At 32.4% G+C, this 26,692-nt stretch overlaps 2 protein-coding genes across 6 annotated transcripts in view; one reads left to right on the top strand and one right to left on the bottom strand.

The window, feature by feature from the left end:
- The window catches only part of LOC125077671 (synaptotagmin-5-like), a 56,951-nt gene extending 37,811 nt beyond the window's left edge, over positions 1 to 19,140 (top strand). For both annotated transcript variants that reach the window (XM_047689668.1, XM_047689669.1), the window contains 7 exons: positions 714 to 857; positions 10,961 to 11,193; positions 14,610 to 14,833; positions 15,585 to 15,792; positions 16,251 to 16,477; positions 16,897 to 17,042; positions 17,412 to 19,140. In XM_047689668.1, the coding sequence (XP_047545624.1) occupies positions 714 to 857; positions 10,961 to 11,193; positions 14,610 to 14,833; positions 15,585 to 15,792; positions 16,251 to 16,477; positions 16,897 to 17,042; positions 17,412 to 17,558 (1,329 nt within the window). In that variant the 3' untranslated portion in view covers positions 17,559 to 19,140. The remainder of the gene's footprint in view (positions 1 to 713; positions 858 to 10,960; positions 11,194 to 14,609; positions 14,834 to 15,584; positions 15,793 to 16,250; positions 16,478 to 16,896; positions 17,043 to 17,411) is intronic.
- A 694-nt stretch (positions 19,141 to 19,834) lies between these two features.
- LOC125077839 lies at positions 19,835 to 26,439 on the bottom strand. 4 transcript variants are annotated; one of them, XR_007120779.1, is made up of 7 exons: positions 26,112 to 26,439; positions 22,098 to 23,503; positions 21,821 to 22,029; positions 21,550 to 21,744; positions 21,028 to 21,477; positions 20,627 to 20,733; positions 19,835 to 20,554 (listed from the first exon to the last, which is right to left on the bottom strand). XR_007120779.1 is itself a non-coding variant. In XM_047689926.1 (6 exons), the coding sequence occupies exons 1-6, from the start codon at positions 26,302 to 26,304 to the stop codon at positions 20,679 to 20,681; spliced, it is 2,508 nt and encodes an 835-aa protein (XP_047545882.1). In that variant the 5' UTR covers positions 26,305 to 26,439; the 3' UTR covers positions 19,835 to 20,678. The 4 variants fall into 4 exon arrangements, 2 of the variants coding, with proteins under 2 accessions (XP_047545882.1, XP_047545881.1); XR_007120778.1 differs by lacking the exon at positions 20,627 to 20,733 and having other exon boundaries at positions 19,835 to 20,030; positions 20,312 to 20,554; XM_047689926.1 differs by having other exon boundaries at positions 19,835 to 20,733.
- Between the last annotated feature and the right edge of the window lie 253 nt (positions 26,440 to 26,692).

The following is a 26,692-nucleotide window of genomic DNA, read 5'->3' as shown; positions in this document are numbered from 1 at the left end:
TGATTTTATTATTTAAATTGAAACTGTATTTAAATCAAATTTAATTTGTAGCGCTGTCGAATTCTCGTTTCAATTATTCAAAGTTTTCGTATATTTTGTCAGTTTTACATAAAGGTACGAGCTTGGACTTCGTTTATTTAATTATTATAATGCTTTATTGTGTGACAGTATCATTTATATTTGGACCATATTGTGGAGAAATGCACAAATACATAGAAGCATACCAATAAAATCACTATTTATAATCCAAGAGCTAGAGACTCACTTCGAGAACTTTTAATAAAGTAGAAATAATTAAAATTCCGTTACATTATATTTACAACAACATAACATTTATCACTTGTTGATTTGTCGATAATTATTTTATGAATACAAGAAGTAAGTTATATAGTTTCCGACTCCGCAGAGTCAATAAATCCTTCTTCGGGCTAGGTATTCGTTGCTATAATAAAATTCCACAGATATTATTAACATAACTTAGTATAGTAATATATATGAGTAAAAATGTTCTCTTATAGTAAATAAGAAGGAGATTTGGTACAAGGTCAATGGCTTTACGGGCTCTTCGTTGGTCCATATTTTTACTTCCTTACTGACAGGAAAACCTAACAACTATTATTTACTCGACTACAGATTTAAATCCATGTCCAATCCAATCCAATCCATTTGCGATCTTATGCTATAAAATATTTTATAGTATTCTTTTGTTACAGGAGATGTTGATACCCAAAGAACAGTGTCGGGTTCAACCGCTGAGTGAAAGTCGAACGGCTTCTTCGTTGCCTCATGCGAGGCTTGCGCGGACTCCATCCATATCATCTCAAAGCAGTCTTGACAGCGGGACTTCTAGAGCCACTGTAAGTATAACCTCGAATTGATTTATTAGGTTAACAAAGGCACAAAATATTTTTATAATGCACCAGCTGCTCTATGCGGTTTTTACCTTAAGCGTTCGTATTATGCCCTTGTGGACCATAGCGTGATGTTAGACTATAACCTTCCTCGAGAAATTGGCTATCAAACGCAGAAACATTAAATGTTATTTTTTAAGACTAATAAAAGTTAAACTATCCTTGGTTCAGAACGTTGATTGTACTGCGAAGAACCTGCAGGAAATTCAGTAGTTACTTTTAGTATATATATTTAGTTAATAGTTATCAAATTACATATATAAATTAAATATTAGCATCATTATTAATTTAACCGCGTATAATAATATCTCATGTTAATTAACAATTGGAAAATGAAGAACTCTGAATTACACTTTACAGATATATTAATAACGAGGGATTGTTATTTCTTTAACGTAATGCGATGAAAAGAAAAATATTTTACATTATTTATCATACAATCTTTTTTTTTAATTAATAATCTTTTACGTAGTTGATAAATATATCAACTATTTTTTTTTTATTTCATAATTTTTTATTGATATAAGTAGAGCAGTATTTTGTACGTTATACGTAACGCACACGCACACCGATTTTAGACTACAGGACATATAATAGTGCACAAGTGTGTGTGTACAAACACAGCTGCACTCTCTTTTGCCTCACTCCCATGATCCGATGGGACGGCAAAGCCGACACGGCCGGAGAGAGTTTAGGTGCAGGAACAACGACTTTACGTCTTTTCCGAGACACTTTCATCTACCAGACTCTGAGCTGTTACTGAGAATATTTCAGAAAAAACAAAAACTTTACATCGAACCAACTTTGGATTGGAACCCAGAACCTTGTGATCTATGTCTCTATATCTTGTCACTAGACCAACGAGGCAGTCGAAGTAAGTCAGTTTGTTGTACCGATAATTGAACTACGAGTATATACCTAAGCATATTTTTAAAAGCCATCAGCGCTTTCCAACTCTTTGTAGATCAGCCAAATCGCAATAAACCGCCAACAAATAAGTACCTAATTAAAAAGTCATTAAAACGAAGTACATCTAAAGTTCGTTAAGTTGGTAGTTATCTGGATAAAAAACGTAAACGCAATCAAGAACTTTGATCGAATACACGAGATTGAAGTTTTATTTAATAGTGATTACTTAGTACTCATGGATAAATAGATAAAAGCTTTTGTTAACAATATAGTGAATTCACTATACGTATCTTAGATAACATATTTATTTAACGGTGGTAGAACTTTATGCAAGCACGTGTGGTCACCACCCAATCATCACATATACTACCGCCGAAGAACAACACTCAATATTGTTCAGTTTCGGTTTGAAGGGTGCTGGAACCAGTGGTGACTTCTTACCATCATGTGGTCCGTCCTCCCGTCCGCGTACCTATATTACAAAAAAAAAAAACTGAAACTCAAAACTTCAGTGGAATTCTCATTTATCGTCCACTCGTACAGTATACTTTGGGTATTTTCATTATTATATATTTTCAGTACAGCGTCTTACAGTAGAATGCTACTTCAGGTTTCAACTGTTTTAATTCTGTAAAAATGTATTTATAATCTTGGAGCTCTCTTCGGAATGTTTTTAATAAATTTAAATACTTACAATATCGTCTCAATATATTAACAATATTACTACGTATAAGTTCTTTTTGAAAGAAACAGTTACGATCACTTCATAAGCGCGTCAAGTAAAGGTAATCTTATAACAACTAGTTTCCGACTCAAAGTCAATACACCCTGTATTGACATTGTCCCAGGGCAACGTCAATACACCCTGACGTTATTCTTTTCTATAATAGAATTCAACAGTTCTTTTTAAACTTGACATAGTAATAAATGTGAAATAACTTTCATAATTATCATATTACCCCAAACGAGATTAAATTGATAATAAAGCGTTTAGCTAATATATGTTGAGTTCGAGGCAGGATACACATACTTACGGGTATATAAATATAATTGTAACTGATTTACAAAAACTTTATAATTACAATACTAGTTGTTTTAAGATTAAAAGAGACTACATTTTAATAGAAACGGATAATTTTGTTAACTAAGTTCAAATTAAGTTACTGCTTAAGTAAGTCACACACAAAAATAAATCCAAATCGGTTCATGAGGGAAGCAAAAAAAATACCATTGAATGGCTAGCCTGCATCTTTTTATAATATTTAAAAATTTAATACTTTGCTTCGTATAAACCAAAGAGAAGCTTTTTCTTTTCAAAATTAATTTAAGGAGTGGTTACATTGTATGGAAATTCGTCATTTTTGATGTTAGAAATATAAAAAATTTTGTTTTGCCGTGTGTCAGTGAGGCAAAGACAGATGCTAAAGATTGTCTGAAAATTCATCACCCAATAGAATTAAATTTAGAAAGTTTATTTCATTGTTTGAGGTTTTTGTTCATGATTAGAAGAAAATTTATCACGTTAGGAGTAGAAATTTAGGATAAGGGTTATTAGAGAAGTTGGATTTTTTTTAAGTTAGAAGAGAGAAAATCAATGTTTATACTTCTGTTAGAATTAAAAAAGAAACTTTATGGTGTTTTTTGGTGGGATGTCAAATCGGTAATATAGAAAGATTTTTTCAATATAATTATAAGTATAGCAACAATGTTATAAATATATATCTCAGATACCTTAGTGTATATATAATAGAATACCAATTTACTTGCAACAGAAAAACTACGCAACCGTATTAAAATGGGATGTCAAAAGCAGTTTATTATTCAATGAGCTTATAAAATGGTTATAAGCATAATTCTGAAAAATTACTCATTAAATATTTGCTTCTTCGACAAAATAATTATTATTTTCATATAATTTACTCGTTATAAGGTATGTACATTGCACGAGCAGATTCTCGCATATTGAACGCGTTTAACATACGTGAAAATACCACGAATCACTTCCATAACTTTCATAACCGACAGCCGATCGATACGTCGGTATTTAGACCGAAATATGCAATTGTAAATATCGAATGCATCGGTTGTATTAAATGCATTATTTTAAAGAATAATATAAATAATAATGTCAAGACGACATTTTACAGTTTAAGTTTTGGTTAACAAACATTGAAAAAAAATGTCGATTTTTCTGCCGACGCTACTTCTTATTTATATTATATTATTCCTATATAGTAGAATTTCAAGAGAAGTGACGATCAGAGTATATTTTAAAAGAAAATGTCATTAATGCAATTTAATGACATTTTATTTTAGATTCATCCTTAAACGTACGCATAGAATGCAGCTGCTGCCTTGTAGTCTACGTGATATATTAAATATATTTCAATAGGTTTGACAATACAGACAATATTATCGACACTAAAGTCAAACACTCAAAAATCATACTATCATACTATGCAACTAGTTATTTTAGTTTTTTGTTATTTTTCAAGAGCTGCAAAATATTAAATAATTTTTTATCATCCATGAGGCTTCCTTGAGATACATGTTATCCCACACATGAACATCCCACTGCAGGGCATGGGCAACATCCGTTTAAAGCTTATTCCGCGCTGATCGACTGCCAGATTGAGATCAAAGAGAAAATCATTAAATCGTGTCGGTTCATACTTTTCTTTACCACTGTGAACAATATAAATGTAAGCACAAACTATTCGTGCGAAAACAATAAGTATTGCCGAGATTTGGACATCGGACGGTCTCAGCTGAATCCAATACTTGAATAAAGAATCATATATAATAATATTTAATAACGCCTTTATAGAAATTGCATACGAATTTCAAATTAAAACAAACCACAATGCGTGGATAACTTTCATTTCGAATATAATATCAAACTACTATTAACATTTTCTGGTACTGGTACGTATATTGGAATATTCTACAACATGAGTAACAATGTACTTCACACAACATCCAATTTTCTCAGCAAGTATTCGAATCCTATCGGGAACGGTCTCGTTAAATTGGAAACAGTGCATACCAATACGCAGTTTAATATTCTTACCATTGTCACGCGTTTGTTTTAAATTGTGTGTTATCTCTCTCTAGTCTCAATAGCTAAATAGTATGCCGCTTATTGATGTTAAAGTCTCAGTTTTATTAGAGAAAAGAGAATAGGAATATCAAGAATATCTTAAAATAATGTAAAATATTGCCCAAAAAAAATACCACAAAGAATTTTCCAAATCGATTCATAAATGACAGAGTTCTGAAGTTAAAATAAATATATATATGAACCGTTAATAAATTAAATTACAGCAATATCTGACTTGGAACTGCCTCTAGAAGGCCTTCACGATGCAAATAGGATAGTCTGGTTCGGTTAGACCCGCATATTCTATCCAGGGAGCCATCTTGGCACTAAGCATAACAATAACACTTATATTCTACTTTACTCTCGTAAAATAAACTTTAATTAGGACGTCAACACAACACAGGGTAGATAATTTGTAAAACCAGTACATAATTAATGTCTATGAAATGAAGGAACATCCCTAACTAAGTCTGTATGTTTTATCATCAAAAACTGGAGTAAGTACGTATAGGTAACTCTAAGGACGCTTTAAAACCCAGTCGATTTTGTTATAAATTTTAGCACCTATTCAGCAAAAAACACCAACATACAATATTTCTGTGTGTTTATTTTATAGTTTCGGCAAATTCGTGATGCATTTAAAATCATCTTTTGTGCTTTTGTCTTTCCAATTTGGAATTTGGAGTGAGTTCGTAGAGACATGAGGGGGTTTTATAGAATCTCTGTTGACTCTTTGTATTAATATATAAATATATATTCCTCAAGAATATAATTGTTTATACGAATACAAAATATTTTACATATTCTCCATATTTCTAACTAGATATGAAGACTTGAATGAAGACTTTTTTTTAGCATTACTGCACTGCTGGGCAAAAGGCCTCCTCTCCCTTTGAGGAGAAGGTTTAGAGCATATTCCACCACGCTGCTCCAATGCGGGTTGGCGGAATACACATGTGGCAGAATTTCGTTGAAATTAGACACATGCAGGTTTCCTCACGATGTTTTCCTTCACCATCGAGCACGAGATGAATTATAAACACAAATTAAGCACATGAAAATTCACTGGTGCCTGCCTGGGTTTGAACCCGAAATCATCGGTTAAGATGCACGTGTTCTAACCACTGGGCCATCTCGGCTCTTACTGGGCCATCTCGGCTCTTATGAATGATATGAAGACTGCGTAAATTTATTTAGGGCGTATTTTATTGGTCCTATAAAAGATCTCTTTGGTAGCGACTTTGCATATTTTATTTCGTAAAACGTAAAAATGCATGTCGTGCTTATAGTACCTTGATATCATTTTATAATGAAACGAATAACGAATTAAAGCAATTCAACAGAAAATACAGTTGAACCCGTAAAAGGTTCATTAACAATTGATACCAAGAATATGTAAAAAACATTCGTGTAGAGCACTTGTTACGGCAAGAACATTTCTTTGAAAAAATGCTTTAAATGGTCGAAATGCTGTGTTGGAAGGAAAGGTCAAAGGAGAAATGTAAACATCAAAGTAGGTACGTTTTTAAAACAAACTCTGATGACTTTGTCGTACGGATAACGGTTTTTTTTTTTTACAAAAATACTAGCATCGCATTTCAAGGCATTGCTTCTGTTTCTATTTTCCCATCCATCTTTTTGGACATAGTACGTGTAGGCGTATAGTCCGTCATGGAAATGTAACTAAGCTTTATTCATGTAGGCTCATACAAACACTTTTGAATCGTTATGTGATAAGATTATTCTACTAATCCTAGTAATATTATTAATGTAAACGTTTGGATGCATGTTACTCAACCAAAAGAAAGCGCTTCAAAAATTTAAATGAAATTTTAGACGTAATTTAGATTTTACCGGCAGAACCCGACTAGTAACTCCGTGTTTTACAAATGAAATGACAAAGACAATCTGTACTATTTGGCAGTCTAGAATTATACCGTTAATGGTTAGAGTGTATCATTTATTTATATAAATAGTACGCACTTCTCATTACGTCACACAATTGTTTAGTCAGAAAACAATGAATTCGTATATGAAGCCTCGTACTAACGGAATTCGTGATGAGAACAAAACGCAGCTCACCGTGTCACTCTCATCACAAACAGAGAATACAAATGTACTATTTATTCGATTCACTCTGTTTGATTCCAGGTATCATTTTACCGAATAGGCTTTGTTTTGTAGTACTTTTAAGTCTATAGAAACAATAAAAATTATGATTTTTTTTAAGAAAAACACACTTAGGATTTGTTTATACAGCTCCTAGAATCCTTGGAAAATATTTTAATAAGCTTGATCAGTATGTTTAATACATTCTGAAATGATAATAAAATGCTATAGAAAACTCTGCTTAAAATAAAAGTGAAAATTCATTCATAATTAAAAAAAACGAACAACTACACGATTTTAGGATACGGATCGATAAATATTATCCATTATACATATACAATAATGAGGGACTTAACCGCGATCAAACCGTTTTTATTTTAGCCGACGTTTCGAGAGAAAGGACGGGGGTCGTGTTAGGGTGAAAAGTAATTATAATTACCACCTGTAGATCACAAGTGAATGTCTGACTCCATAATTATAATTAATAATCAACAGCCTATTAACATTCTGCTGGGCAAGGGGAGACGCCCTTTTGTGGAGGTTTGGAACTTATTACACCACGCTGCTCCAATGCGCTTTGGTGGATGACAGGTCCGTCTGACCTCAAAGGGCGACTTTCAGAGTATTCTTTTATTGTCATTATTTTTAATTTATGGTCAAATATAAGCAAAATTATTATCCCAACACAGCTGTAGCTCGCGAACGTTGTTCGTTTTAACCCGAATAAACTATTTAAAATAGATAACAAACTTCGCCAAAGTTTAAAGTGTTCTATAAATATTCTAATACAAAATCTAACATAAGTAGTTGTACCAAAGTAGGTACCTAATATAGAGATGATTTATAATATACCATAGTATTATGAAAGTTATAGTAAGTATATCAATAAAATTGAATCACTTACTAACTGTTAAGATAGACGCCATTTCAAATATATTTACGAAGCTTTTGTATTGAAGATTGAATTTCTACATAGTTTTGATGGATACTGAGATACTGAGTTAAGAGTATTTTATTAAGTAGATTATTCTGTTTTAAGCATTCTGAGAAGTATCTATTAGTCTAGAAGTTCGACGATGTTTACATCCTCGTGTCTCGGAATGTATGTAAACGATATTCGCTTTTCACCTGAACCGTCTACAGATATTTTTAGAGAGTCTGACTCCAATTTTATTTAATATAGAAACTGACTATGTCTACTTTTAAACGCACTACTTTTAAATCCATAATAAGGTTTAAATTTAAGGATAAATCTTCCGAGTTACCAGTATTGGCAATACATAAGGAAAGTTAAATACAGTCGATGGAACGATGGAATGCGTAATTCAAATTAGAATTGATTTGTTTTTTAACTTATTTTTCTAAAAAGCGTTATACCAACTAAAGAGACCTCAACCACTAGCCAAAGAGACCCCAACCAAAAGGGTTGTTAAGTTATTGTTTGCGTCCCTACCGTCCGACCGAAGTAACATTGTACAAGCCTCTATTATTTTTAGTGTTTCCATTTAAATTTTACTTTGAAGCAATAGAAAAAGTCTTAAAATTTACTAAGCGCTTGAATCTTTAGGAACTTTTGTATTATACGTATTATTTTAAATATTTTTACAATTTTTAAAGTCATTATATTAAGAAAATAATATGTTATGGCAAAGTTATGTCGATCAGATTTTTTTTTTTGGCATTGGTTGGCGGACGAGCATATGGGCCACCTGATGGTAAGTGGTCACCACCGCCCACACAACCACCACCAGACAAAGGCGCTGTGAGAAATATTAACCATTCCTTACATCACCTATGCGCCAACCTTGGGAACTAAGATGTTATGTCCCTTGTGCCTGTGATTACACTGGCTCACTTGTGTTCTAACCGGAACACAACAATACAGTGTACTGTTATTTGGCGATAGAATATCTGATGAGTGAACCTACCCAGACGGGCTTGCACAAAGCCCTACCACCAAGTAATTTTAAAAATAAATATACGTAATAATAATTTCCAAACGACAAAAATTTCTTTTGTTATTTTTTACGAATGATTGATACTGATTTTATCAGCGTAGCATTAGGTTATATTACGCATGAAACATTTAATAGTAATAAACACGCGACCGGCCAAGTTCCATTGTCAAACAATTGCTTCCCCTGAAATTATACCGTTTTGTTTTTGTAATTTAGTCTTCTAGTGTAATTTATAGCAGCACTCAAAACTAATCGGATTTTGAGTGTATTTATTTTTTTGACACTCGTCGTAGACCAATTTAAGTGAAATTGTTATTTCTTTCTTATTTCATTTGTTAATTTTGAACTTATATACTAACTGATAAAAAAGCGTGGAGTTAATACTTGTTGACTTCCAGGCAGGATAATTACACACATTGATAATTTTATTTAACTAACATGACTGTATTTTTAAATGTTGAAAAAGAGTAACTACTGAGTTTCCTGCCGGTTTTTCTCGGTAGAATCTACATTCCGAACCGGTGGTAGCTTCACTTAATATAGTTTGTTAAATGAATTTTAAAAGCCTACTCGAATAAAGTATATTTTGATTTTGAATAAACATATGTTATATGATAACTCTTACAAACTCAAAATTTAAACTTAAATTTGTTTGTTCAATATTAGTTATCGCCCGCGTCTTCGCTTGTGAGGGGTAAGGGGTGGTATTCAGTAGTTTTCTCCGGGATAAAAAATTAGTATGTGCTATTTCAGACCAGAATATAACAATACTTTACTTTCAAACTTCTGAAATTCGTCGTCATATATTTTTCGTCTAAGTGATTATACAATTGAAGCACATTATAACACAAAATAAAAAAGGTTCTAAAATCTTTTTACATTTTAATATTACAGTCAACTAATTTTTGAATTCATCATTTTGTACTACCTTGTGGGTCCAGTGACTAGTAGTAAGACTGCAATTATCGAAACCCCGGACCATTATCCTGGGTCGGATTGCTATAAAGTTCTTCAATTTTTGAATACGGGACTTCTTAGTAACAATCCGGCTCTATGAAGTAAGAGGTGTTACAAGCCCGTTCATAAGAATGAGTTAATCCAGAACGCCTATGTTGGGGCACACACAATTGTGCATTTTAATAACCCGCGCACACAGCTTGTCTCTGTGATTGATCAGGAGAACATTATTATTAATAAAATAATATGTGACTTGATTTATAACTATAAATTAAATTGAACATACCTATATAATATATTCTGTATAAATTAACACCTCTTATCATTTCCCTGTTAATTACGTTTTGTATTAATAACATTACGTTAAATTTGCACTAATTAAGTCTAAATTGTATAACGTTATGAGAGATTAATCAATTACCTCCTCTATCGCGTATTAACCGCTAATGATGTTTGCAATGACAATTATGATTGATAAGTGGAATTGAAAACCGTAATCAACAAAAGCGCCTTACGATGCAGTTACAGTAAATAAAAAAAATAAATAGGGATAAAGTTAAATTTAAGTGTTAAACTTGCTTATTGGTCGTCAAAAATCTACCACCTGTTCAGAATTAAACATCATCAGCAGAATCGGTGAAACTTGAGGTTTTTATTCGTCTGAAATTACCAAGTGTAAATTACAATTTTATTTTTTTAAAGCTTCGATGCCATCATTTCATTCCCAAGGTGTGCAAACGATTAAGAAGTTTTCATAAGCAATTGTGACGTCCATTTTGATTGTTTTTATTTTATCGTATTTATTATTTACCATATATCCATTGCACTTAAATATAAACCAATAAGTAATAATGAAAAACTTTTTGTATGTTTAGTATAAGTATCATTATATAATTTCTAATATTTAAATAAAAATAATTCAAAAATAAATAAATACACTCAATAATAATTATGTGATATATTATAGGTTTATTTTATTAATATAGGTTTAATGTAAAACAAAAATCGTATTACAGAGTCACCGCGGTTCATCTCCAGCAATACGCACATTTGCTCCCGACGGGCGGACACTAGAAGCGGGAGTTACTGGAGTGCCGCGGTCACCATCGCCGCTACGAGCCGCCTCTCTGGATGTCAGAGCAGCACCTCTCGCCCATGGCTCACTCGCTTCGTTAGCTGATTCCCCCGCACCACCCAGCCCCCGACATGTACCACCGAGATGTCTGTCTCCCCTGTTGGTGCCACCAAGGTCTGTTCGATTTACCAGTAATTTTTAATACCTTTAGCAGTATTGGTCGGAATCCATATCCATTTTATTAGATTTGACTTCGTAATGTTCTTAATTTTTTAAAGCTACGATTAATTTCAGATAAATTACAGGATGTTTTTAATGTATGGTTGATCACTTGTGTGTTTGAGGCCGAAACCGTTGTTATGTGCATATCCGTATTACTTGCATATAATATATAAGTCAGAATAATTAGAAAAAGCGACTAATTTTAATTACATTTTAATAGTATCGAAGTTTTTACATTACTCGGAATAGCAGCACACGTTTTCCAAAAAGCAAACTTAACTAAGCTAACTTAAATTTCAATCATAATACTGCCCTTTTACTAGGCATAAAGAAGCACTTAGATATTCTATAATAACTACTCACTTATATACTTACACTAAAATGAAATATACCTGAATGTTTCCCTGAAATAATGTAAACGTCTTCATAAATAATATAAAATGCAATCTGAAAATAAAAGCAATGCAATTCAATGCTTTTTAAAAGGTTTCAAATGTTACAAAACCGGAGTCGGTTCCACTTCATGTAGCATACTTCATTTAAACCATATTTTATAACTATCCAAGTCAAAGGGAGAGCGTATATACTTATACTGATTTTCCTCTAGGGCGAAGGTTGTTAAGTATAATTTCGCTTAAAACTTATTTTCTGTTACATAATTAATATTAGTTTTAATACATGAACTGGAATCAGCCACGGCTTGGAGTTCAAACCTTCTCCATAACAAATTTTGTCATATTCGGTTCTTGAATGAGCAACAGACAGACGGACAGGCTTACAGAGTTTCGGATTTGTTATATTAGTATAGATAAACCTATACGTTTCTTAATCAACCAATCTTTTTCCTCCATCCCAGTGGTGACATATCAATTTAGAGGTAAAAACATCAATACGAGTAGAAATTGATTGATTAGATTTTTTGATTTCTTTGTTATTTCAGTAAGTAAAACTGATGTACTCAACACTTGCTTAATAAACAATATAGCTATAAAAAATTAACACTAAAATGGTTGAGCTGAAAATTTTCATAAAAGTTTTCTAGATTTTCAACAAAGTTTTTTCAATCGTGCGTCGATTCCCTAAAGAGCTCATACAAACCCCCAAAAATTCCAGTTAATATTTTACTATGTAAAACTATAGAAGTAATTAATGACTTTTTGAAATACAATAAATGTTAGGGAAGCTATCTCGCTTTCTTAAGACCATTTTACCTAATGTATAAATTTTACTTTCAGAATAGTAATTACCTACAAGAAAAGTGTAACCATTTTCCGAATCGTCAATAAGATACTTTCTTAGCATTTACGACAAAGCCTGTCGAGGTCAATGAAATTTAGTTTAGTTTAGTTTATGTTATATAAAAATATATTTACAAATCGCTGGTCGCCAGCTAGATGTGGTAAGATATTTCATCTTCCTTCACGTTAAACTCGGCGCCCTAGATTTCAGAAATGTGATCTATGATAAATAGCGATTCGGCTAGCGAGATACGCTAACCGAATATTTACCGCACACGATGTGTTTCCCAGGAGCTATACCAAGTAGGATTTACGTATTATTGTCACAAATTCTGTTGGTTTACTTTTAGTATTCAATTAGAAAATTGTAGCAAAATGCTTACTAGAAATATATTTTTATTTTGCGATTTTTATTCTAAATTATGACGTGCATAAAAATACAAATCGAGTTAGTATTTTGTTCGTATTATTTTGTATCTCTCTCAGTTTCGGTCACTATATTCCAAGTTAGATGAGAATCTCTAACCCCTTTGCAATGTTGATGGAAGCCAGATTAATTTATATAATAATTAACATGCACTGAAACATGTGCTATAAAATCTGAATAATAACACTTTACTTGTAAAAGTTAATATTATAAACGTCACGTAAATTGTTCTATATTGTCATTCGGAATTGTACGTCAAATATTATGTTCAAAATTCGACACGCAAAAGTCCCCGCTCCGAGAATCAATCTCAGGCGGGCGTGTCCCGCACAAATTGATATAAACTCAATTTACCCACCCGGGCCTTCTTCTGACACTCCGAACTCATTACTTTGTGCCAACAGCCTATCTGTGCTCATGGAATTATTTAATGCTATCTATAATCACTTTACTTAAGAAACTGTTTAACATTTTTGTCGCATACATGTCCATAGAACACTCCTAGGATATATCACAAAAATTAAGTAAAATTTACAGTACCGTTTAATAAAACAAAATAATTCCTTTATTGTAAAAAATATATTCCTTTTTAAACTGAAAAAGTCAATATCAATATAAATAAGTTTAAAAAAAAAGTTACACTGATATTGATAATTTATCTGGATGAACAGAAAACTTCAAAACAATGTTCCGTTTACAGAATTTAAGCGACAAAATATAAAAAAGAATCGTGAAAATCGATTCTCAAATACAAATATAACGTAAATAAGTACGTCCAGAATTATAAAATACTCTTTTGAACCGGCTCATATTTATGATAAAACATGAGGAGGCTTTAGGGTTTAGTTTAAAATTTTAATTTTCAATCAGATACTCAGGTATAAATTGTTAACAGAGGTCACGGCTACGAGTAATGGTCGCTGAATTATTAACCACTTCGTTGACACCAAGTATCTAGGTACATTATTAACTTCGTGAAATATGTATTTTCAAGTCCCATGGGTGCGTTTAATATTTAAGGTTACATTACGAGTTGATGATATAGGATGCCGAGATGTAACTCGTTTACGAACATAAATGTACCTACATATCATACTTGTATGTGAGCCCTCATACTGGATTAGAGAATAAATGAACACTGACTTCATAAAATCTGGTTCCGTTGTAACCAAGGTAGTAAGTATTATATAAAGTAAATGTTTAAATACTTATCGTTAATACTGTATTATGGAACTGACAAAGATATAATTTAATGAAAAGTATTACATATCAAATCTATTTTCCTATTTATCGTAGCGTCGAAACTTATGACCCGAGTTTCATATACCTAGCCGTTTTGATTAAAAGGTGACTTTAGCGAGTGTTCATAGCTTTAATAAAACAAAATATGTTCAGTGGTTTAAAAATCAGCTCTTTTCTTTTCTAATAGGAGCAAGCTCTTTTGCAAGTGGCACTGGTCTGATCGATTCAAAATTTAGTATTTTGTGACTTTAATAATATTACTTTAAAATAGCAAATCTTACTTGATACTGCAACTTCATCTGGCATCATCAAGTTACCCAACTCCTCACCAGAAAATGGCAGAAGAAGTATTGTGTTTAAAATCATTGGAATGGTATCAATTTAAAATATCATATTTTATAGGTATTTTTGGGTCGAGAGTTTTTAATTTTTTATTTAAGTTTATTTTCCCTGTGTTTCAGACGGATAGACCGAAGCAACTCCTTAGTGGAAAGTAGCAGTGGCGTACCTCTGAGTCCTGGTGCTACTATCAGCGCCCTGGGAGCACTTCAGCCGGATCTCTACACTAAGCGGGAAGCTCCTCTCGTTATTGAGCTAGAGGGTGCAGGACCTTCGCTAGGAAGAATCCACTTACGTTTGAAATACGATTTCGATCGATCCGATTTCGAAGTTCATTTGATTGAAGGTATACCTAAATATACACTATTTTTAATAGTAAAATTATTACCTACTATGAGATTTTAAAAGGCGTCTTTATTTTGTTTACCTTTTCTTCAAAAAATGTGGAAGCGTTAACACCGCAACTTATTTTTAAATACATGAATATTTTATTTTAGTACTCTGATTCGGTTTATATTCGCTTATAATAAAATTGTTTACTATGTATGTAAGCTTAATGTATTATGATTGGTTTGTTCCAAAATAAATTAATACACTCGTGGTAGATATTATCATAACACAAGCATGTATTTGTGTTATGCATGATGTTTTGTTGTTTCCTCGAAACGCAAATCACGTGATAAATTATAAATGTAAATTTAGCATAAGAAAATTGGACCTACTAGAATCCTAAGGGCGGTCCTCTAAGAGCGGCCTCGCCTGTAATGTGACAATCTAAGATAAGATTTTCAGCATAACGTTACAATACTACACAGTGTAACTACAGGCATGGACAAAACATCTTAAATCCCAAAGCTTAAGACGCATTGGCGATGTCTATGGGCGGTGTCCACATACAGGAAAAAAATTATATTACTATCACAACTCATTTAAAAAACGACGCAATTTGCGAATTGTGTCTAGTAATGCTCAGTTCTTCTCACTTACTCATGTAATGCTCGAAACTGAATTGTTACAATAAAGGCAAATACTCCCTGTGTGGCCCTAAAACTACCGGTAGCCCTAAAATGAAAATGTCCTGTTATTGCCTCTTTTAGCACATGACCTCGCCGGCTACGAAGCAGGAGGTTTCAACGATCCCTACGTAAGAGTGAGCTTGTTGCCCGAAGTAGACACCCGTGTACGACAAACACCCGTTCATAGAAACCAAGCGAACCCTTTCTTCGACCAGCATTTCAAGTTCCCGGTGTCCCATGACGAACTCACCGATAAGACACTCCTGCTACAGGTCTTTGATTATGACAGGTAATTAATAAAACAGTTCGCAATTAATTTATATATTTTTAGGTATTAATTTTTCACAAAAGGCTGGCTTACTACGAATACTCGCTCGGGAATTTGCATTCGCTTTTAGAAATTGCTTCACCTTAATGTTACGCGCGCTTTCATCTATCCTTAGTTTTATAATCTAATATATTTACATTCCCTGTAACTAAATGATATTCATTCAATTCGGTTACCTCAAAATAATTCAATGAGCACTTATAGATATTAAAAATTCTCTTACAATTTTAAGCATTACTTCACAAATATTTTATTCAATATTATATTATGACATTGGCAAACTAACAGTAAAAACATTTCTTCATTGTTCTTTTAACCATGAAAACGAACCGTCTGTGTGAGCTTCGAGTTCCATTTTGTGCAATAATTTCTCAACATCTGGGCTTATTTTGATTTTTTTACCAATCTCGATATATTAGGTTTTCTCGCAACGAAGTAATGGGATCAGCGAAGGTGCCACTCTCACGAGTAGAGGTGGCAGGTGGTGCGGAAATATGGGCAGAGCTATCCCGAGAGAGACGACCACCAGAAGAACTTCAGGAACTGTTACTATCTCTGTCATACTTACCTTCAGCTGAGCGTCTCACGGTGGTAGTGCTGAAAGCCAGAAATCTTCTGCCCCCTCAGGAAGGAAAAGATGCTTTAGGTAAAAAAAAATATATTATTTATATATTATTTTTAGAATTATATAAGACCTTTCAAAAAATGAATAGCCAAAATAATTATTTCCTTGTCTCCGAAATTCGTCTACATCATAAAGTATCCGAAAAAATTGGTGCACTTTTAATGCTATCGCCTAAAAACACGAAGCAACGTGTGGTGCATGCTTCACATTGCGATGGGCTTGGATATATACCATGGAGTAAGGTTTGTTTATAATTTATATACCTTTATCTAGATATCTAAACATATATTACATTATAATTGTTAACTCGTCCGAACCTCTATTGTGGGGTCCCTTTCTTGTGGAGGCCCCTGGGCAGTTTCCTAGGTTGCCCTCCTCTAAATCAAGGGCCTGAATAAGTATAAAAATATATACATGATTCGATTTTGATCATGTTTCAGATGTGTACGTCAAAGTATATCTGCTCGTAAACGGAAAGCGGGTAAAAAAGAAGAAGACCAACAGAAAAGAGATTAATAATCCCGTTTGGAACGAGGCGCTGTCGTTCAGTCTGCCTTCAGCTAATTTACACGAAGCTTCCATTGAGGTAAAATTAAAAAAATCTGCAGTTGGACGACTTTAACTTATTCTTTTTTGTTTCTTTATAAGTAATTCTTACCTTATAAATTGCATTTTATATTTATTGATTACATTTGTTTCAAACTTATTAAATAATAGCTGCCAAACCAGCTCCATAATTTTTTTTTTATTTATAATATTTAATCTGAACTCCAGCTTAAACTATCCAAACACACAAAAAACATCGAAATTTGTTCAGCCGTTTAGGGGGAATACACAAGGACATATACGTAAATAAGGACGTAAAATTAACAAAGAACAAAATAATAAGTTAATCTTCCAGTTCAGTTCTCCGGAGAAAACAAAATGCCACGAACTAAAAGTCCCCACCGCGCAGGTGTGCGTGGTGACGGGCGGCGGCAGCGGGCTGGTGGTGGGCTGGTGCTGCGTGGGCGCGGCCGAGCCGGCGGCCGAGGGGCGCCACTGGGCGCAGATGGCGCAGCAGACGCGCAAGGCCGTCGCCATGTGGCACACGCTGCGGTAGGCGCGCCGCCGCCCCTCCCCTATGTTGTGTGTGTGCTGCTGTCTATATACAAATACTTCTCTATCTGAACCGACGAAACTTTTTTTTATATATGTAATGTAACCCTCGTCTGGCCTTGTCGGAGTTTCAGATTTATAGAAAATGTAATAGCACAAAATAATTTCAGATATAATCAATACGTCATCATCATCGTCGCGACCATAATTGAATGAGTCGTTAGATTAGATAACACCGAAAAGACCTTTAACTGTTAACATACGTGTGTCGGTCTAAAACGCCTCTTATCAAAATTACGTAAGTCGAAACATTTTGATTTGAATTTAAACAACACAACGAATTTTATTTGAAAAATATACTAAATGATATAATTTTAACCACGTTGGGGTTAAACACTAATTCTGGGATTCGATTTTTCAACTTCTAGCAGAATTTCTACCGACGTACTTATATCATACAACACAATACGCGCTTTGATATCATAAACTAAAATAAAAAAGTAAAAAAAGGACTTATTAAAAAAAAATACTCCAATTTAAGAACCCCAACATAAGTGAAGAACATCAAAATATCATAAAAATGTTATGTACTCAACACAATATATTTTTGCTAACGGAATGATTACATTTTATTGGGACTAAGAGCACAAATACAAATAGGAGTTAATAGATTAAGTAAGTTATTACCATTTATGATAAAGCACATTTTTGAACCATTAAATGAATAAACGTATTCCTTAGGACCCGTACCAACCACAAAAAAATATCCATACCCCAATGCTCTACATTAATAAATTATAGTCTATAGATAAATCATAGAGCCCGACTGACGCGTTGGACGATTGGTCGAACATTGATCATACTTCGCTTCGGCCCGAAAAGGACTGACGGCTTGGCCGCAGCCGAAGATTCAACGTACGATTAAATCGGAGTTTGATAAGCTTTGCTCTAGCTAGTCGAATTTCCAGAAATGCTTGATTATTTCAAAATGATTTTTGAAATAATGAAAATTAAAGAAAAGTTGCATACCTTTTAAGGTTACGAAATTGCATTTAGTAAGCTAGTTTTTTGTGTTTTTTAATTCGTTTACATCACTTTACCACATCATGAGATTTTCAACCTATTTTTTTTTAAAATAATCGTTCGGTGTCTGTGTCTGCACATACTGGATATACTAGAGCTTTTCAGTATTTGGAACATATTCAGTTTTTTTAAAAGACAATGTATAGATTGAACCTCCGGTTTCGGACAGTTTAATAAAGGTCGGGCACTATAAATCACTTGTATGTGTTATAACCATCGTATTAAGATGTATTTCTAATTTTTCCATTAAAGGCAAAATTAAATGCCTGTAGATTAAAAAAAATGTTGAGTCCGTAAAAACCTACTAGCCTACCCTAATATTCACATTTATGTATAACCTGTTAATGTCCTTAACTGTGGGCTCTTCCTTAAATTAAATATATATTTCCGTGTAACATAGTTATAAGGAATATAACAAATGTAACGCGTATAAGTTTTAAAAAGACATTATATTACTCGACTAAACAATCGTTATTACGTAGATACCTAATAATGGAGCTTTGGAGACACCAAACAAATCTTATGATTATAGATTTTATATAAGAGTATTATATAATTTTTTGTAACTAAAATTTTAAAAGTCCATATTTTTCAATAGGTAAGTTCTTTTTCAACAATCTTCGCCCACAGTTTCACTACACGTGTACCAGTGTCTAGTCATTTCATGTGATTACTTATTTAAAAATAAGAATTGTAATTATATCGAATTTGATTCCAAATTATACGTATTTTTGTCTATATAAGTGTATCTGTGTGATGAAAAGTATTTTTTATTTTACAATGTCTGAATAAATTATCTCTTTATATAAAGTCTTTCATTTCCCTTAGTGAGTGTAATTTCAGTAGTACGGGATGGCAAAATAAAATTATGTTGTACAATGATGTTTCAATCTCTCTCTATATTTTTACAATCCCTCACAATCATCCAATTGTTTATGACAGCTCAATCATTTTTAAAATAAGAAATAGTGTTACATGCCAGTTTTAAATGTTATTCCATGTAAAATAATATTAAGTGTAGTTTTATAATATGTAATAATAATAATGTGATATTATTAATGATATAATTAATTATGATATCCAATGACGCAGCACCGTATTGGAGGCTAGGGCTAGTCTCTAACATGAGTTAACTAAATGGTACTAAAATAAAAGTCGATTATACAATAACTTATATATTTTATTATTTTCTTTATTTTACACTATGTACAATTAATTTATTAAAGTAAATAAAAACAAGCTTATAACGTAAAATGTCCACAACAGTTTACCATTAACGCTGGATCAGTCGCTCTTATATCACCGCCGACGCTTTGAAAACCACTACAATATCACTAGTTTAAAGGTTCGTAACTTACCACACCGACGCCGAGGCCACCATTTTCAACGGCAACTAGAATTGCATAGATAAACATAAATAACTTAATATTCCTTATCAATGACATTCAATATTAAAGTTACATTTGTATTCTTAACCCCTATTTTCAATTTTATGAGAAACGATTTTACCCAACAATCAACACACCCACACTCTAACCTAACGAATTTGGAATATTATTTTTCCTGCATTAAAATAACATAAATTTTTGAAAACATTAAAATGAATAAATATTAAATAAAAAAATAAAAAATTGCATGCATGAAAGAAGAAATAGATCTACATAAATACTTTACACATAATGGCATCCATAGGCCCTCGGGGATGATACGAAAAGTACGTAGTACAGGAAAAAGATTTAATATGAGTAGTGTTGTTTACGTATATTTGTATGTAGGGCAGTGTGTGCGTACGTGTACGTGTGTGTGTAGTGTCATTCTTGTTTGGGAATTTTGGGATGAAGGTATTTGCAATCAGGGTCTCTGCAACTGCCGCCAAATTCGAAAGGGCACAGGACGGCATTCGGGTCCTCCTCCCAGCTGAAAAGTTATCATTTTAGAAAAATTACGATAGTTTAATGTGACCCGTGGACAGTTTTGATGCATACTTACATCGCAACGCAGGCGGGCGATGTTCGTACGCATATGGCCATCCACATTATATTCAGTTGCGGAAACGATACTTTGAATGTTTATTTACTCTCGTTTTTTTAATACACCTAATGAAGAACATTTGATAGTGAACACTTTTGGTCAAAGTTATTCAAACTTAATTTCCTACGATTTCTATGCTGATTAAAATACCTAATGAAATTATTTACTCAGGAGTACTCAAAAGAAGCACGGAAATATTTTATTGTATTTTTAATGTTTCTGTCTGTTAGTGAACTCGTATACGTAGTCTAAGATGTTTTTATTGGTACATATGATTCTAACCTGTCTGGAAATTATATTATTATACTATTAGATAATATATTTTAAAATCAATATGTTTTACGGATTAATATACTTACTTTTTACATTGCAATGAGTCCAATGGCGATTTATAATCATCTAATTCTGGTTGTATGCAACTAAAACTTTTAGACTTTGGTGAATTTCGGTCGCTGTCTGTATCCTTATCCAAAGTGTAACTGAACATCTTATCATTTATACTTTCTTCGTTAACACTTTTATTTGGACTAAGTTTCTTCATTTCAACTACTTTGTCTTTTTGTGGACTTTTTGGCAATTTCATATTTTTTTTATTATTAATCGTTTCTACTTGAACAGATCTAGGACTAACAGGGGCGGCTTCTTTTTTGAGATCATTAGCGACAGTCACTTTGACGGACGTGAGAACGGCACAATTTTTGTGTTCCTCGTTCAGTGGATCATTTTCTTTTTGTAATTTTACACTCGGCAGTGCATTCTGAATCGACCGCCCTGAAGTTAAATTTTGATTGGAATGTTTAGTTGGCGAACTGAAAAAAATTGTTTTAATTAATTGAAATAATCACAAAAATATTTACAGTTACAGTATTGCATAGAAATACCTTTTCAGGAGCATTTGATGTTGATGCCTAATTTTAGTTAAGCCAATCTGTACGGTTTTTTGTTGTTTTTTATTAATCGTTATTGCAGTCGCGATATTTTTTAATTCAGTGGCAACAATTTTATATCGCTGAGATAATTTTGTCGCCTCCTCTTTCAATTTCAACATTTTCGCTGATTCTTCTGCTATCCTTTTTCTGGAATATATTTGGAAATAACAATTAAGAAAATAAAAGATACCTACACCTAATTCGTTTAAGCATGTATTAATACCTCGATAAAGCAATCTTTTCTTCCACTTTTTTAGCAGAAGCTATTTTGGATGCCATTGTGAAATTTCTAGGCTTAAGAGTGTCTTTAGCCACATTATTTTTCACGTTCATTAAATTTTGCCTAGTTTGTTTCATTTTCTCGAGCTCAGCCATTCGTTTTACTAAGTTTTTATATTCTATCTGTTCCGATTTTGGTAAATGGTTCATGGTCTAAAACAATAAACGTTATTAATTTAAAGGTTAACTTTAAGAATAACATCATATGTTAAAAATCTAACCTTCGCAATAAACTTCTCTTGTGGTTTTGGCACAGGCTCTTGTACAACATCTGGTAGCGTTGTTTTTTCGACTTCTAATCTAGTTGTTTTCAAAAATTGATCCAATTTCTGTTGAAACTCTGCTTGTTCGGATAATTTAATATGCATTTTCGTTAAATTTTTTGTTGCTTCGTGTTCACCTTCAGAATCAGATTCTCCGAGTTTGATTATAAATTTCTTTTCCTCAACGCTCGCATTAGGTTGTAAAGGACTTTTCTTTTTCTCAACTTTAGCTGTTTCTTTGCCGAGAGCAGAATTCAAAACATTTAGGTCAACTAAATTTGGCAGATTTTTACTTAATGAAGTTAATAGTTTAGCTCGTAATAAGTCTTCGTCCTCTTCTAATTCATCTTCTTTACGTAAACTGTTTTTGATATTATTTTCTTCACTATTATTTATCCTAGGACCATTGAATGTACAGACATTTATTAATTCTTTTCCTTTATCTTCGCCTTCAGAGCCAATGTCCATGTCTACAGATTCTATATCGGTATTGTTATCTACATGTAAATCATTTTCCGGTCTGCATATATCAAAATCATTCATATTGGCAGAATGTGAAAGTCTTTTATGTAATTTTTGTTTCTGTTTCAATTCAATAACTTTTTTCAATAACGTTGATTTAAGGCAAATCATTCTCAGTTCCGCCGTATCACTATCTTCGTCTTCAGATAAAGCATCAGTCTTATGTTCAAGTTTATCATTCATTACTTTTTGGTCATTTTTTGATTTAACAGATTTGGTTTTAAGTGCACATTGTCGAAGCAATTCTAGGTCTTCATCTGAATTTTCCACGCTGTTTTCTTCTTTTTTATCAATGACACTTGCATCCACAATGTCTTTCGGACTATCTTCAATCTGACTTGACTTTGAAACTCCGTCTATGCACAAATTAGCTAGATTGTCTGAAGTGTTCGAATTTAGTGTTGCTTTGATGTGGTCATTACTGAATTCGTGATCTTGAGCGCTACTTTTACATTCAGATATAAGATTTTCAGCTTTTGATATGCATAACATCTTAGATAATCTGTCTTTTAATGTCGATGTGTCATTCTTAACAATATTCAAGGCAACTGCATCAGCAAGTTTACGTCTCTTATTTTTGTAATCATCATCAGAAAATTCACTAGCTGCACTATCGCTACTCACTTCCACTTTCTTTCTGTTACGATAAATCTTCTTTCGGTGTTCTTTATTCTTGCCGCATTCTTTATCAGTTTGCTTCATTCGCTTTTGTTTATGATGTGGTTTGATATGTTTTTTTTCTTTGGTAATAACAAATTTTGTTTTAAGAAAGCCATCATCTACATCAGTACCAGAAATTTCAGAGAGTCCATACAGTGCATCTTTGTTTCCATGTTCCTTACCTAAAATCCATTTTTTCTCTGTTGCTTAAACTAAATCAATTCACAATAAAATCAACATGCAAGTAACTATATTTTCCATACTAAATACTATATAAGTGATTGAATTAATTATTTTATTTTATAGCAATAAAAAAAAAACTTTTTTGATTTTATCTGGTCTATCTATGTTACAGAGAGACCAGAACCCTATCAACAGTTGTCTACTGTCAGTCTTTGGTCAAAATTAGAACTTGGATGAACCGAACAGTGTGAAAAGTTTTAACTACAACTAAGACTACATAAAAACCACGGACGTATTAAGAGGAACATAAAAAAGCCTGATTAATATTTTCTAACTATTTTCGATACAAGTCGCCCAACTGTAACTTGTATCGATCGTATCGATGTATCGAAATAGTCACAACTGAATGGCTTAAACACTACGAGCTTTAAATCTGTCATTTTCCACAATATTAATGCCTGACCCCAGACTGGAGTAAGCATGCTAAACATGACTTAATAGGAAAGATACAAAGTAACAAAAGCGAACCATAAATGGTGGATTACATGCTTGCCTGATGACTCACTAAGGACTTATAATGTACCTTTATGTATCTCAAAATATGGAGACGGAATGACGGATTGTCAATAATAATGTATGCATACACGAGACAAATAACCATAGTAGAAAATGGGTCAATAAGCGGTATTGTGGAGCAGATTATGATATCTCGAACTCCATATAATGCAAACAATTTTGAAAATATATAAGAGATATTCAAAGAGCTTTCGATTATTTTATCGCCATTATTTAGATAGGGACTGCATTTGACGCATGTCAATTAAGTATCGTGCTTAAAAAAAAAACGAACGAACGAAGATTTACGGTAATAAAATATATGTAAAGAGTCATAAATAAGACAATTAAATAATTTCACTTTTTTTATAACGCATTTTAAATTTAACTTTTACGCAATCCACAACGCAAAAAGTAAATAGCTGGCTGGACAGATATTACAAAAAAATTTTTTCTTATAAATGCAGTACTAAGACTTTTTATGCACATAAATCGGTTTAAAAGTAATTTATATTATATTTTTTGTATTCCTCTTAAATATTTCTTTAACTTTATTTTATGCAGTGAGTAAATAAGCAATGCAAACGACAAAGTGAAATTAAAGACACAATAAATAGCCCAAGCAAACTTACATTGTATTTATGAGACTAAGTACAAAAACATATTAACCAGTTCAAAGACGATAAATCTAAAAGAGAAGAATTAAACTTCTTCAAATGCTTTAAATTCCATGAGATTAGATTTATAAAAATCTTTTTGTATTTAATAGGATGACAATTTTACGACATAGGTTTCTGGACAGTCAAATGGGTCACTTGAAGTCAAGTGGTTCATTGCCATTTTATTTATAAGAAATATTAACCATTCCTTATGGCACAAATGTGCCCCAAACCTTGAGAACTAAGATACTATGTCCCTTGTGCCCACAGTTACACTGGCTCACTCACCTTTCAAACGGGAACACAACATTACTCAATATTGCCGTTTGCTGTATGTTACATCTACCCAGACAGGCTTGCGCAAAGCTTTACTACCAAGTAGATTATAGGATATTTCACCATAACAGTAAAAGCAACCTTTATGCAGCAGATGAAACTACATGGAGCACTTTTTTTTTTAATAAAGTTTTCAGAATTACTATTAAATATGAAGTTTAAAATTTAAGTGACACAATTCAATCAGGGTGAGTGGTTTATTTCTTCAATTAGTTATTTCGATTTATTTTATAAGTATTTAGAACAAATACTTACCAGAGTAAATAATATATTTAATAAAATTATAATGTTTTAGAACACACTGCCTTATCAAACAGAATGGATTTCTTTTAATAATTTATCTGCTGATGGGGGATAGAAGATTTGATTTATTCACTATGTTAATGAGTTAAAGATTTTTTGAACATTCATCGCTAAGAGGGAAAAATTTAGGATGAATTTAGAAGAAATTATTATTTTTAAAAGTTATAGTATAACTGGTATTTGGCTGTTTATGTGGAAAAGACAGCCGATAAAGCGATTTTGAAAATTTATTTAACACATAATTTTGAAACACGAAAAAAATTTAAATTCAGATTTAAGAAAGTAAGATTTTTTTGTTTAAATTGTTACAGTGTTTACGGATGGGATATCCGATTGGCTATATGGTTAGTTAAATTAAGACATTAATTTGATTTAGCCATATTGGCACAATTAGTGACTTAATAATGATTGAGTTCAATTCTTATTTCTCTTCAAATAAAATGAAAAATAAGAGTCTACTACATGTAAAGCACAATGATGCATATACCAAGTTTGCCATGAAAGCAGTTATGAAAATTTTAAAGAGCTAAAAGAAGTGTCTTTATATTTAATGTAATCTTTTTTTTTGTTTAGGTTTCCTATGTTGATTTTCACAAAACATCAGTTATTGTTGGCTTTTATAAAAATGTTTTTTTTTATAAAGTAAGACTGTTACAAAATGGTTCATAATCAAATAAGCTTTCATTATTTTTATATGATAATGTCGTCCTGATTGAAGGTCATAATAATACTCAACGCAGCTCAGCACAAGTACCTGACCCGATTGATGTCCTCTTGGCTTCCTTACGTTCCAATGCGTTATTATAATTTTCTAGAACCTTCAACCTCTGCCTTAACAGAAACTCTTCGTCGGAAGATATATCAGAGAGATAATCCACTTCATCCACAATTTCTCCTTCTTCCATTTCCGAATCAGCATTAGCTGATGGTAAATCAACACAGGCCATTTTATCTCTTCGTAGGAAAGCAACAAATCACAAAGATTTATGCACTAATAACTCAAACATACATTAAGTTATAGTGAAAAGTGATTAATATTATTTTAACAGACTCCTGAAAACTCTTAAAATCGACTATATATAAAATTCTTCTCGTCAAAGTCCACAACTGTCAAAGATTCAGATGATACTTGATACAGATAATCAAACTATAAAGTTACTAGTACATTATCTGTTTGATAAAAAAATTATCAAGTGATTTAAACCACTAACCAGTGATTTTAAATAAAATTATACACGAAAACTGTTTTGAACATATATATTTAGTTAAATTAAATTAACATAAGGAAAAATGGATAAGTACTATATTATTTTATTTTACCCTTTACAAATATTC

The sequence above is a fragment of the Vanessa atalanta genome, chromosome 4, assembly GCF_905147765.1.
Source record: "Vanessa atalanta chromosome 4, ilVanAtal1.2, whole genome shotgun sequence".
Lineage (NCBI taxonomy): Eukaryota > Metazoa > Arthropoda > Insecta > Lepidoptera > Nymphalidae > Vanessa > Vanessa atalanta.
Note: the sequence above shows the minus strand (reverse complement) of the source record. Positions and strands in the feature narration are given on the sequence as shown.

Bases quoted from the DNA above. Each gene is read 5' to 3' on its own strand.
- LOC125077839 (XM_047689925.1), bottom strand. From the start codon at position 26,304: ATGGCCTGTGTTGATTTACCATCAGCTAATGCTGATTCGGAAATGGAA. The intron at 23,504-26,111 runs GTACTTGTGCTG...AATGGATTTTAG, and splicing joins GAGGACATCAATCGGGTCAG to GTAAGGAACATGGAAACAAA. The intron at 20,555-21,027 runs GTAAGTATATTA...ATAACTTTTCAG, and splicing joins GACTCATTGCAATGTAAAAA to CTGGGAGGAGGACCCGAATG.